The sequence below is a fragment of the Lithobates pipiens genome, unplaced genomic scaffold, assembly GCF_037356315.1.
Source record: "Lithobates pipiens isolate NorthernLeopardFrog02 unplaced genomic scaffold, aLitPip1_a1.2 Scaffold_18, whole genome shotgun sequence".
In the NCBI taxonomy this organism is placed as follows: domain Eukaryota; kingdom Metazoa; phylum Chordata; class Amphibia; order Anura; family Ranidae; genus Lithobates; species Lithobates pipiens.
This window is the reverse complement of record NW_027507758.1, coordinates 657183720-657197838: the sequence shown is the minus strand read 5'-3', so window position 1 is coordinate 657197838 and position 14119 is coordinate 657183720. Positions and strand designations below refer to the sequence as shown.

The 14119-nt window shown below is 50.5% G+C and overlaps 1 protein-coding gene across 1 annotated transcript in view; it reads right to left on the bottom strand.

Annotated features, from left to right (window-relative positions):
* LOC143989350 (cullin-9-like) overlaps nt 1–14119 on the bottom strand; it is a gene marked incomplete at its 3' end in the record, with an annotated part of 36881 nt that overhangs the window by 14523 nt on the left and 8239 nt on the right. Inside the window, 5 exon segments of the mRNA XM_077489448.1 lie at nt 4123–4360; nt 5019–5215; nt 5706–5896; nt 5970–6177; nt 6582–6744. Of these exon segments, the coding sequence (XP_077345574.1) occupies nt 4123–4360; nt 5019–5215; nt 5706–5896; nt 5970–6177; nt 6582–6744 (997 nt within the window).

Here is a 14119-nt window from a genome sequence, read left to right as displayed (position 1 = left end):
CTCACCTGTACACCAGGAACGTGACCTAGTACACCCAACTCCTCACCTGTACACCAGGAACGTGACCTAGTACACCCACCTCCTCACCTGTACACCAGGAACATGCCTTAATACACCCACCTCCTCACCTGTACACCAGGAACGTGACCTAGTACACCCAACTCCTCACCTGTACACCAGGAACGTGACCTAGTACACCCACCTCCTCACCTGTACACCAGGAACATGCCTTAATACACCCACCTCCTCACCTGTACACCAGGAACGTGACCTAGTACGCCCACCTCCTCACCTGTACACCAGGAACGTGACCTAGTACACCCACCTCCTCACCTGTACACCAGGAACATGCCTTAATACACCCACCTCCTCACCTGTACACCAGGAACGTGACCTAGTACACCCACCTCCTCACCTGTACACCAGGAACGTGACCTAGTACGCCCAACTCCTCACCTGTACACCAGGAACGTGACCTAGTACACCCAACTCCTCACCTGTACACCCAACTCCTCACCTGTACACCCAACTCCTCACCTGTACACCCAACTCCTCACCTGTACACCAGGAACGTGACCTAGTACGCCCACCTCCTCACCTGTACACCAGGAACGTGACCTAGTACACCCAACTCCTCACCTGTACACCAGGAACATGCCTTAATACACCCACCTCCTCACCTGTACACCAGGAACGTGACCTAGTACACCCACCTCCTCACCTGTACACCAGGAACGTGACCTAGTACACCCACCTCCTCACCTGTACACCAGGAACGTGACCTAGTACACCCAACTCCTCACCTGTACACCCAACTCCTCACCTGTACACCCAACTCCTCACCTGTACACCAGGAACGTGACCTAGTACGCCCAACTCCTCACCTGTACACCAGGAACATGCCTTAATACACCCACCTCCTCACCTGTACACCAGGAACGTGACCTAGTACACCCACCTCCTCACCTGTACACCAGGAACGTGACCTAGTACACCCACCTCCTCACCTGTACACCAGGAACGTGACCTGGTACACCCAGCTCCTCACCTGTACACCAGGAACGTGACCTAGTACACCCAACTCCTCACCTGTACACCAGGAATGTGACCTGGTACACCCAGCTCCTCACCTGTACACCAGGAACGTGACCTAGTACACCCAACTCCTCACCTGTACACCAGGAACGTGACCTAGTACACCCAACTCCTCACCTGTACACCAGGAACGTGACCTAGTACACCCACCTCCTCACCTGCACACCAGGAACGTGACCTAGTACACCCACCTCCTCACCTGCACACCAGGAACGTGACCTAGTACACCCACCTCCTCACCTGTACACCAGGAACGTGACCTAGTACACCCACCTCCTCACCTGTACACCAGGAACGTGACCTAGTACACCCACCTCCTCACCTGTACACCAGGAACGTGACCTAGTACACCCACCTCCTCACCTGTACACCAGGAACGTGACCTAGTACACCCAACTCCTCACCTGTACACCCAACTCCTCACCTGTACACCCAACTCCTCACCTGTACACCAGGAACGTGACCTAGTACGCCCACCTCCTCACCTGTACACCAGGAACGTGACCTAGTACACCCAACTCCTCACCTGTACACCAGGAACGTGACCTAGTACACCCAACTCCTCACCTGTACACCAGGAACGTGACCTAGTACGCCCACCTCCTCACCTGTACACCAGGAACGTGACCTAGTACACCCAACTCCTCACCTGTACACCAGGAACATGCCTTAATACACCCACCTCCTCACCTGTACACCAGGAACGTGACCTAGTACACCCACCTCCTCACCTGTACACCAGGAACGTGACCTAGTACACCCAACTCCTCACCTGTACACCAGGAACGTGACCTGGTACACCCAGCTCCTCACCTGTACACCAGGAACGTGACCTAGTACACCCAACTCCTCACCTGTACACCAGGAAGGTGACCTGGTACACCCAGCTCCTCACCTGTACACCAGGAACGTGACCTAGTACACCCAACTCCTCACCTGTACACCAGGAACGTGACCTAGTACACCCAACTCCTCACCTGTACACCAGGAACGTGACCTAGTACACCCACCTCCTCACCTGCACACCAGGAACGTGACCTAGTACACCCACCTCCTCACCTGCACACCAGGAACGTGACCTAGTACACCCACCTCCTCACCTGTACACCAGGAACGTGACCTAGTATGCCCAACTCCTCACCTGTACACCAGGAACATGACCTAGTACACCCACCTCCTCACCTGTACACCAGGAACGTGACCTAGTACACCCACCTCCTCACCTGTACACCAGGAACGTGACCTAGTACACCCACCTCCTCACCTGCACACCAGGAACGTGACCTAGTACACCCACCTCCTCACCTGTACACCAGGAACGTGACCTAGTACACCCACCTCCTCACCTGTACACCAGGAACGTGACCTAGTACACCCACCTCCTCACCTGTACACCAGGAACGTGACCTAGTACACCCACCTCCTCACCTGTACACCAGGAACGTGACCTAGTACACCCACCCCCTCACCTGTACACCAGGAACATGCCTTAATACACCCACCTCCTCACCTGTACACCAGGAACATGCCTTAATACACCCACCTCCTCACCTGTACACCAGGAACATGCCTTAATACACCCACCTCCTCACCTGTACACCAGGAACATGCCTTAATACACCCACCTCCTCACCTGTACACCAGGAACGTGACCTAGTACACCCACCTCCTCACCTGTACACCAGGAACGTGACCTAGTACGCCCACCTCCTCACCTGTACACCAGGAACGTGACCTAGTACACCCAACTCCTCACCTGTACACCAGGAACATGCCTTAATACACCCACCTCCTCACCTGTACACCAGGAACGTGACCTAGTACACCCACCTCCTCACCTGTACACCAGGAACGTGACCTAGTACACCCAACTCCTCACCTGTACACCAGGAACGTGACCTGGTACACCCAGCTCCTCACCTGTACACCAGGAACGTGACCTAGTACACCCAACTCCTCACCTGTACACCAGGAAGGTGACCTGGTACACCCAACTCCTCACCTGTACACCAGGAACGTGACCTAGTACACCCAACTCCTCACCTGTACACCAGGAACGTGACCTAGTACACCCAACTCCTCACCTGTACACCAGGAACGTGACCTAGTACACCCACCTCCTCACCTGCACACCAGGAACGTGACCTAGTACACCCACCTCCTCACCTGCACACCAGGAACGTGACCTAGTACACCCACCTCCTCACCTGTACACCAGGAACGTGACCTAGTATGCCCAACTCCTCACCTGTACACCAGGAACATGACCTAGTACACCCACCTCCTCACCTGTACACCAGGAACGTGACCTAGTACACCCACCTCCTCACCTGTACACCAGGAACGTGACCTAGTACACCCACCTCCTCACCTGCACACCAGGAACGTGACCTAGTACACCCACCTCCTCACCTGTACACCAGGAACGTGACCTAGTACACCCACCTCCTCACCTGTACACCAGGAACGTGACCTAGTACACCCACCTCCTCACCTGTACACCAGGAACGTGACCTAGTACACCCACCTCCTCACCTGTACACCAGGAACGTGACCTAGTACACCCACCCCCTCACCTGTACACCAGGAACATGCCTTAATACACCCACCTCCTCACCTGTACACCAGGAACATGCCTTAATACACCCACCTCCTCACCTGTACACCAGGAACATGCCTTAATACACCCACCTCCTCACCTGTACACCAGGAACATGCCTTAATACACCCACCTCCTCACCTGTACACCAGGAACATGCCTTAATACACCCACCTCCTCACCTGTACACCAGGAACATGCCTTAATACACCCACCTCCTCACCTGTACACCAGGAACGTGACCTAGTACACCCACCTCCTCACCTGTACACCAGGAACATGCCTTAATACACCCACCTCCTCACCTGTACACCAGGAACGTGACCTAGTACACCCACCTCCTCACCTGTACACCAGGAACGTGACCTAGTACACCCACCTCCTCACCTGTACACCAGGAACATGCCTTAATACACCCACCTCCTCACCTGTACACACAGAGTTGTAGACGTTTCTCGTCCTTGAGCTGTTCCAGGCAGGAGAGGAGCTGCAGGAAGAAGTTGAGGTCGCTGAGAAGTTGTGGCACATCACAACGTAGTGAGGAGAGATCATCACAAACACATCGTTCCAAGGAGGGAAGCATTTCCCGACACATCCGAATGTCCTTCAGAGCGCTCAGCAAAGACGAGAGATCCATTTCCTGGACTGCCAGCCCTGCATTACACCCTGCAAGAGACAGGACAGAGCATCTAATTGGACAGACTATTCACGATCTCTCCCATTTCATTGGACAGATAGTTGGTGGTATCTCCCATCTCATTGGTGGTCTCTCCCATCTCATTGGACAGACTATTGGTGGTCTCTCCCATCTTCTCAGACAGGCTAAGAGGGTTAAACCCCAACGCTAATCTCAAAATAAAAAGGACATCCTGATATCTATAGGGTGCAATGATCAGGGTATGTTCTAGAACAGTGATGGCGAACCTTGGCACTCCAGATGTTTTGGAACTACATTTCCCATGATGCTCTGGTACCTTGCATTGTAGTGGAGCATCATGGGAAATGTAGTTCCAAAACATCTGGGGTGCCAAGGTTCGCCATCACTGTTCTAGATCTTTCACCAGGGTGTCCACCTCCAAAAAGGTCCACATTTACTTCCTGCAATGGATGTGGTCACCCGTACCGTCAGCAACTTAAACAGTAAAAAATGTAGTGCATGGCTGCCCACATTTACAGATTCAAGTCTCACAGGCATGAATGGGGCATGCTTGTACAGAGGCAGGGATGTCCCATTCAAGTCTATGACACTCTGACAACAGATACAAGTCATTGACCAGAACGGAGGCTGAACTTCCCGACATCAGTCATAGAATACAGTTCTTACCAGTGATCTGCGGGCAGCAGTGGAGCAGAAGAGACAGGAGGTGGCGCTGAGGCTCATCTATAGAACTGCAGGGGTCCTCCAAGAAGCTCTGGAGGATGGAGGACAACTCCATACTGGACAGCTGCTCAGACAAACCCTTATGGTTCTCCATCAGCATCCGGAGGACCAGGAGACCATTGTAGACCGAGGGGAAACACCTGCCAGATAATAGAAGGAAGGGTCATACTGATAGAGGTGCAGGAACGAGGAAGGGTCATACTGATAGAGGTGCAGGAACGAGGAAGGGTCATACTGATAGAGGTGCAGGAACGAGGAAGGGTCATACTGATAGAGGTGCAGGAACGAGGAAGGGTCATACCAACAGGGGTGCAGGAACGAGGAAGGGTCATGCCGACAGAGGTGCAGGAATGAGGAAGGGTCATACCAACAGGGGTGCAGGAACGAGGAAGGGTCATGCCGACAGAGGTGCAGGAACGAGGAAGGGTCATGCCGACAGAGGTGCAGGAACGAGGAAGGGTCATGCCGACAGAGGTGCAGGAACGAGAAAGGGTCATGCCGACAGAGGTGCAGGAACGAGGAAGGGTCATACTGACAGAGGTGCAGGAACGAGGAAGGGTCATACTGATTGAAGGCCATCAGTCCACATATACAGATTTTGTACAGACAGACAATAGGCATCACCCTCACCCCTCCACACTTATCATCTTGGTAATGGCGCCAGGGATGGCCCCGAGGAGGCTGCTGGAGGAGCCGCTGGCTGCAGATCCAATGCTGGAGAAGATCTCCTTTATCACCTGAGCATCCCCGGGACTCAGGGTGTTGTGTCCCCACTGTCCCCGAGAATCAGAACCGTCCGCACCCGTCAGCACCTTCAGGACCTGCCGGGAATATTGAGGTTATCAGATGGAGACACTTGTGGTATGTAGGTTGGTCTACAGGTCCTACACTTACCGCGAGCCCTATATGCTGAACGGCGGCAGAGAAACGATGTTCCTGCATACACCCCAACACGGCTCTCACGCCTCCCTCTGTGGCAAACAAGACCCGCCAGTCATACTTGGACATGACCAGGTACGTCAACTGCAGACACGTCACCACCAGCAGCTTGTCCTTCATCTGGGATGTCAGAAGTTCCACCAACATACCGACCATTTGTTCACTGGCGGAGAAAGTCTGAGTGTAAATTCCAGAAGAGCCAACTTCAGACTTAATTCCAAATCAAAGGCAAGAGGAACCTTCACACTAAAAACTATTCCTATCACTGGAGCAACAAACTGTCAGGATGTCCAGGAGCAGAGGACCATATTGGGAGCCAATACCTTCCCAGCCTACATACCCCACTACTACCTTGAGAACAGGAGCCTAGGGGCAAACACAATCTATACCATAAAGCGGGAGGACGGGTGTGAGCTATGGTGCCTTCACCCTATATACCCCACTATTATCCAGAAAACATGAGCCTTGGGGCACACACAATCTATACCATAAGTCTGAGGATGGGGGTGAGCCCTATATGCCCCAGATTGGAGTCACGCATTATTTATACCATAAAGCAATACGCACCTGAGGTCTGAATTTCCAGGGGCTCCTTTGGCCCCTTCCTGGACCACATTCCTGTCGGCAAATTTCCAGTCATGCTCCAAACCAACATGGCGGACACCAGGTGCCAGAACCCGACAGCTTTCAAGGGATCTCTTTATCTCAGTATCGTGGTCACTGCTCAGTCCTGCAGGAGAAACAAAAGATCTTTCTGTAATAATATCCCCTGAAATGACTTACCTAACCGGAGAGGACAGACCCCCGTACACCCCCCATCCATGTCAGCCGTCTGGAGAGGACAGACCCCCGTACACCCCCCATCCATGTCAGCCGTCTGGAGAGGACAGACCCCCGTACACCCCCCATCCATGTCAGCCGTCTGGAGAGGACAGACCCCCGTACACCCCCCATCCATGTCAGCCGTCTGGAGAGGACAGACCCCCGTACACCCCCCATCCATGTCAGCCGTCTGGAGAGGACAGACCCCCGTACACCCCCCATCCATGTCAGCCGTCTGGAGAGGACAGACCCCCGTACACCCCCCATCCATGTCAGCCGTCTGGAGAGGACAGACCCCTGTATACATAGTTACATAGTAGGCGAGGTTGAAAAAAAAAAAAAAAACACAACAACGACATCAAGTCCAACCTATGTGTGTTATTATATGTCAGTACTACATTGTATATCCCTGTATGTTGCGGTCATTCAGGTGATTATCTAAGTTTGTTGAAACCATCGATGCCACCCCAGCTGAGACCACCACCTGTGGAAGGGAATTGTACATCCTTACAGCTCTTACAGTAAAGAACCCTCTACACAGTTTAAGGTTAAACCTCTTTTCTTCTAATTTTAATGAGTGGCCACGAGTCTTGTTATACTCCCTTCCGCGGAAAAGTTTTCTCCCTATTGTGGGGTCACCAGTCCACTATTTATATATTGTGGGGTCACCAGTCCTTCTCCATCCTAAATCCCCCAAGTCTATAGATTGCATTCAATTTTTGCCACCCAAATACATTATATTACATTTTTCTACATTGAACCTCATTTGCCATGTTGCCTCCCCCCATTCATTTGTTCAGATCTTCTTGCAAGGTTTCCACATCCTGCGGAGAAGTTATTGCCCGGCTTATCTTAGTATCGTCCACAAATACAGAGATTGAGCTGTTTCCCCCATCCCCCTCCTCCAGGTCATTTATGAATAAATTAAATAGGATTGGTCCCAGCACAGAATCCTGGGGGACCCCACTACCCACCCCCGACCATTCCGAGTTCTCCCCATTTATCACCACCCTCTGAACTCGCCCTTGTAACCAGTTTTCAATCCATGTACTCGCCCTATTGTCCATGCCAACCCACCTTATTTTGTACAGTAAACTTTTATGGGGAACTGTGTCAAATGCTTTTGCAAAATCCAGATACACCACGTCTACGGACCTTCCTTTATCTAGATACACCACATCTACGGGCCTTCCTTTATCTAGATACACCACATCTACGGGCCTTCCTTTATCTAGATACACCACGTCTACAGGCCTTCCTTTATCTATAAACACCACATCTACGGGCCTTCCTTTATCCAGATACACCACGTCTACGGGCCTTCCTTTATCTATAAACACCACATCTACGGGCCTTCCTTTATCCAGATACACCACGTCTACGGGCCTTCCATTATCTAGATACACCACATCTACAGGCTTTCCTTTATCTAGATACACCACGTCTACAGGCCTTCCTTTATCCAGATACACCACGTCTACGGGCCTTCCTTTATCTAGATACACCACATCTACGGGCCTTCCTTTATCCAGATACACCACGTCTACGGGCCTTCCTTTATCCAGATACACCACGTCTACGGACCTTCCTTTATCCAGATACACCACGTCTACGGACCTTCCTTTATCTAGATACACCACATCTACGGGCCTTCCTTTATCCAGATACACCACGTCTACGGGCCTTCCTTTATCCAGATACACCACGTCTACGGGCCTTCCTTTATCCAGATACACCACGTCTACGGGCCTTCCTTTATCCAGATACACCACGTCTACGGGCCTTCCTTTATCCAGATACACCACATTTACGGGCCTTCCTTTATCCAGATACACCACGTCTACGGGCCTTCCTTTATCCAGATACACCACGTCTACGGGCCTTCCTTTATCTAGATACACCACGTCTACGGGCCTTCCTTTATCCAGATACACCACGTCTACGGGCCTTCCTTTATCTAGATACACCACGTCTACGGGCCTTCCTTTATCTAGATACACCACATCTACGGGCCTTCCTTTATCTAGATACACCACGTCTACGGGCCTTCCTTTATCTAGATACACCACATCTACGGGCCTTCCTTTATCTAGATACACCACGTCTACGGGCCTTCCTTTATCTAGATGGCAGCTCACCTCCTCATAAAAGGTTAATAGATTAGTTTGGCAAGAACAATTCTTCATGAATCCATGCGGACTACTGCTAATGATACCGTTCTCATTACTAAAGTCTTGTATATAGTCCCTTATCCCTCCAAGGAGTTTACATACTATTGATGTTAGGCTAACTGGTCTAATTCCCAGGGATGTATTTTGGGCCCCTTTTAAATAGCGGTGCTACATTGGCTTGTGATATAGACTTACCCGGGATGGGGGCTTTTGGAGGGGACTGAATGCTAGCCTCTTACTTACCGACTATGGACCCTGGCATTTGAGGGAGCTACAAGCATTTAGGAAGACATTCTGTTATGTAATGCAAAAGGACATTATTAAGGAGGCCATGATGGTCTCTGCCAGCTTGGGCCTAGGTGGACAGATGCAAGTGAAAGGAATGCTAATTAATGAGATCTGGAAACCCAAGAGTTTGTCTCATTAACAGAGCTTTGTCTCCTAGCAAACTGGGGGATGTGTTTATACTTATGTGTATTGTAAGTTGAGAGTGAGGAGATAGCAAGTCTACCCTGAAAAAGTCATATCTCCGAGTCACCTAGTCTGGGTAAATGATTAGATAATTAGCTCATGTTAATTCGGTTTCTGGTTACAGTTTGTATTGTCATCCTGCTGTATATATTTGTGTGTCACCTCAAATAAATCAGTTCATGTTCAGCAACCGAACGAGTATAGTCGTCTTTGTTGTTATCAGCGGTTGGAATATCTGATATCTATATTCACACTGGGAGGAAGCAGTATATGACAGCGGAATAACTCAAGCGGAGCGTGGGACATTCCGTTACATTGGTGGCAAGCAATGGGACGCTTCCTGCAGTCTGGAACATCCAACCCTCCACCTGGATCCAAGGTCCGGATAGCAGGAGAGGAGGAGAGGTACAGATACCAGCCGCCATGGAAGAGGAATTCAGAAGGAGGTTGCGAGAGATGCAGCTACAGCACAGAGGACCGGTATCAGAGCAGGTCCTGCTGGGATGGTTCGATTCTATCCGCTGCGAACTGTGAGCAGTGACACCAGGGGAAAAAAAAGTTCCCCCCTCCGTCCAGGAAAGGTACTGGTTGTAGTATGGATTGCGGGTGCTGTTTTTGGGAGAAAAAGCACACAAGGAGCAGACAGCTGAATTAATCAGGCAGGTCTGGGCAGAGATGCGGCTGGATGAGTTACAGAGCCCTCTGGTGGCATGTATCCCAAGCATGTCCCTGGATAGCGGATGACAGCCCAACGGAAGGTATTGGCTACAGCGGCCTGAGACTGTTGTATGTGAAGCTGACAGGAGACCATAACTTTGGGAGTGACAGTTGGACGAAATCATGGATTTCAGAGAAGAGCTACTGAACGTCTCAGAAGTGTATTGGGCGATATAGAGTATCTGGCCATTCAGGAATGGGAGATCGCCCACAGACGGCTGCTAGACTCTACTCAGTACCAGGGCCTATCAGGAAATACCAGATGACAACTCTAAAATCCTGGCTGAAGAGGCGGCAATGTGGCAGAGTAACAGTATCAGCTGTTAACAATCCAGTCATTAGACTGTCATTAAAAATTAGGAACAATGGTCTGGCAATTACTTGACCGAGTTCCCCAAGTACCCTCGGGTGCAAGCCATCTGGTCCCGGTGATTTATTAATGTTGTTTCCCCAAGTCTAATTTTAATGCTGTCCTCTGGTAACCATGGAGGGGCTTCCTGTGATGTGTCATGAGGATAAACACTGCAGTTTTGGTTACTGAAGCCCCCCCCCCCCCCCCCCGATTCCCTCGTAAAGAATAAATTCAATACCTTCACCATCTCCCCATCCTTTGTAACCAGATGGCCTTCCTCATTCTTTATGGGGCCAATATGGCCTGTCCTCCCTTTGCTACGGTTTACATACTTGACTACTTCAATACTGGGCAGTAACACCCCCTTCCTGCCCAGGCCAATTTTAAGCGCCGTTTAAATGAAAATTGCGTGGTCATGCTACGCTGTACCCAAACAGAATTTTTATAATTTTGTTCCCACAAATAGAACTTTCTTTTGGTGGCATTTGATCACCTCTGTGTTTATGTGTTGCTAAACAAATTTATAAAAAAAAAATAAGTTGTTTCGGTTGTAAAATTTTGTAAATAAGTAAATTTTCTCCTTCACTGATGGGCTTTGATAAGGTGGCACTGATGTGCAACACTGATGGGCAGAACTGATGGGTGGCACTGCAAAGTGGCACTGATAGATGGCATTGATAGGCATCGCTGATGGCATAGGCAGGCATTGGGGATGGGCACCGATTGGCATTTCCCTGGTGGTCTAGGGTGGCATACCTGGTGGTCCAGTGTGGTGGCAATCCCTGATGGTCCTGGCGGCATCTGAGGGGGGGCTGCGCTGATAAACAATCAACACAGACCCCCCCCCCCCGTCAAGAGAGCAGCTGATCGGCTCTCCTCTGCTTGCGTCTGTCAGACACAAGTGAGGAAAGGCGATCAACGGCTCTTCCTGTTTACATTGTGATCAGCCGTGATTGCACATCGCTAATCACATGGTAAAGAGCCTCCATCAGATGCTCTTTACCGAGATCGGTGTAGTCGTGTGTCAGACTAAAACATCTCACCACCGATCGCTGCAAAGTGCACCCCCGCGGGTGCGCAAGAGCAGTCATTCTGGAGGGCTGTCATATGACCTCCACCGAGAACAAGAGCTGCACCGCCCAGCCGTCATCTGATGGCCAGCGGGAGGTGGTTAAAGAATTTCTTTTCTCCTCCGCTATGTGTCTTTTTATGTTCTATCTTAGCCGTCCTTATCTCACCCTTACATTTCTTGTTGCATTCTTTATAAAGTCTGAATGCTGATGATGATCCCTCAACCTTGTATTTTTTGAAGGCCTTCGCCTTTGCTTTTATATGCAATTTTACATTGGAGTTAAGCCATCCAAGACTTTTGTTCGCTCTTTTAAAATGTGTTACCCAATGAGATGCATTGGCTAATGCCCTTATTTAATATGCTCTTAAATCTCTCCTCCGTGTTCTTTGTTCTTAAGATTTTATCCCAATGTATGCCTTCTAGCAAGGTTCGTAGTTTAGGGAAGTTGGCTCCTTTAAAATTCAGTGTCTTTGTATTCCCCTTATGTTTCCTATTTGTGCGATTCATACTGAAGCCAAATGACCTGTGATCGCTGTTCCCTAAATTGCCCCGTATTACCACATCCGTGATCAGGTCTGTATTGTTGGTAATCAGTAGATCCAGTAACACTTTATTTCTAGTTGGTGCGTCTACCATCTGACCCATAAAAAATTGTCCTGTAAGACATTTAGGAACTGGCGAGCCTTAGATGAATGCGCGGTTCCCCCCAGTCTATGTCTGGATAATTAAAATCCCCCATTATGATAACACTTCCCATCCTTGCTGCTAATCCAAATTGTGATAGGAGATCCGCCTCCCCCCTCCTCCCTCAGGTTAGAGGGCATATAGCATACTCCCAGTATTATTTTGCCCTTTAGCTTCATCCCTTTGGCGCTCTACCCATAAGGATTCCACCTCCTTCCAACAAGACAATGATCCCAAACATACAGCAAAATCTACAAAGGAATGGTTCACAAATAAACGTATCCAGGTGTTAGAATGGCCAAGTCAAAGTCCAGACCTGAATCCAATCGAGAATCTGTGGAAAGAGCTGAAAACTGCTGTTCACAAACGCTCTCCATCCAACCTCACTGAGCTCCAGCTGTTTTGCAAGGAAGAATGGGCAAGAATTTCAGTCTCTCGATGTGCAAAACTGATAGAGACACCCCAAGCGACTTGCAGCTGTAATCGCAGCAAAAGGCGGCTCTACAAAGTATTAACGCAAGGGGGGGCCCAATCATTTTGCACGCCCCACTTTTCATTTTTTTAATTTTCTAAAAAAGTTTATAATATCCAATAGATTTTGTTCCACTTCACAATTGTGTCCCACTTGTTGGTGATTCTTCACAAAAAATAAACATTTTATATCTTTATGTTTGAAGCCTGAAATGTGGCAAAAGGTTGAAAAGTTCAAGGGGGCCGAATACTTTCGCAAGACACTGTATAGGCATACCCCTCCCCCTTTTTTACCCTCTCTATCCTTGCGATAAAGGGAATACCCTTCAATGTTTGCCAGCCAATCACGAGAACCAGGTCTCTGAAATTCCCACCAAATCAAAATCCTCCTCGTACAACAGTATCTCTAGTTCACCCATCTTGTCCGCCAGGCTCCTGGCATTGGTGAACAGGCCACGTAGTTTACACCGGTCGTTATCCTCTTATTGGGTGTTCCGAGATTGCAACTAGGACTAGTTACTGTACTTACCTTCGGTTTATGTGCTTTAGTTAACCTACCACTAATGCCCCCAATACTACCCTCTGGAATATGTTCCACACCGATTATCTCTACCTCTGGACTCTCTTCCCATAGCCTAGTTTACCTCCTAAAATGTCACCAGTCTGGAGAGGACAGACCCCCGTACACCCCCTCCCTCCATGTCACCAGTCTGTAGAGGACAGACCCCTGTACACCCCCTCCCTCCATGTCACCAGTCTGGAGAGGACAGACCCCCGTACACCCCCTCCCTCCATGTCACCAGTCTGGGGAGGACAGACCCCCATACACCCCCTCCCTCCATGTCACCAGTCTGGAGAGGACAGACCCCCGTACACCCCCTCCCTCCATGTCACCAGTCTGGAGAGGACAGACCCCCGTACACCCCCTCCCTCCATGTCACCAGTCTGGAGAGGACAGACCCCCGTACACCCCCTCCCTCCATGTCACCAGTCTGGAGAGGACAGACCCCCGTACACCCCCTCCCTCCATGTCACCAGTCTGGAGATGACAGACCCCCGTACATCCCCTCCCTCCATGTCACCAGTCTGGAGAGGACAGACCCCCGTACATCCCCTCCCTCCATGTCACCAGTCTGGGGAGGACAGACCCCCGTACACCCCCTCCCTCCATGTCACCAGTCTGGAGAGGACAGACCCCCTGTACACCCCCTCCCTCCATGTCACCAGTCTGGGGAGGACAGACCCCCGTACACCCCCTCCCTCCATGTCACCAGTCTGGGGAGGACAGACCCCCGTACACCCCCTCCCTCCATGTCACCAGTCTGGAGAGGACAGACCCCTGTAC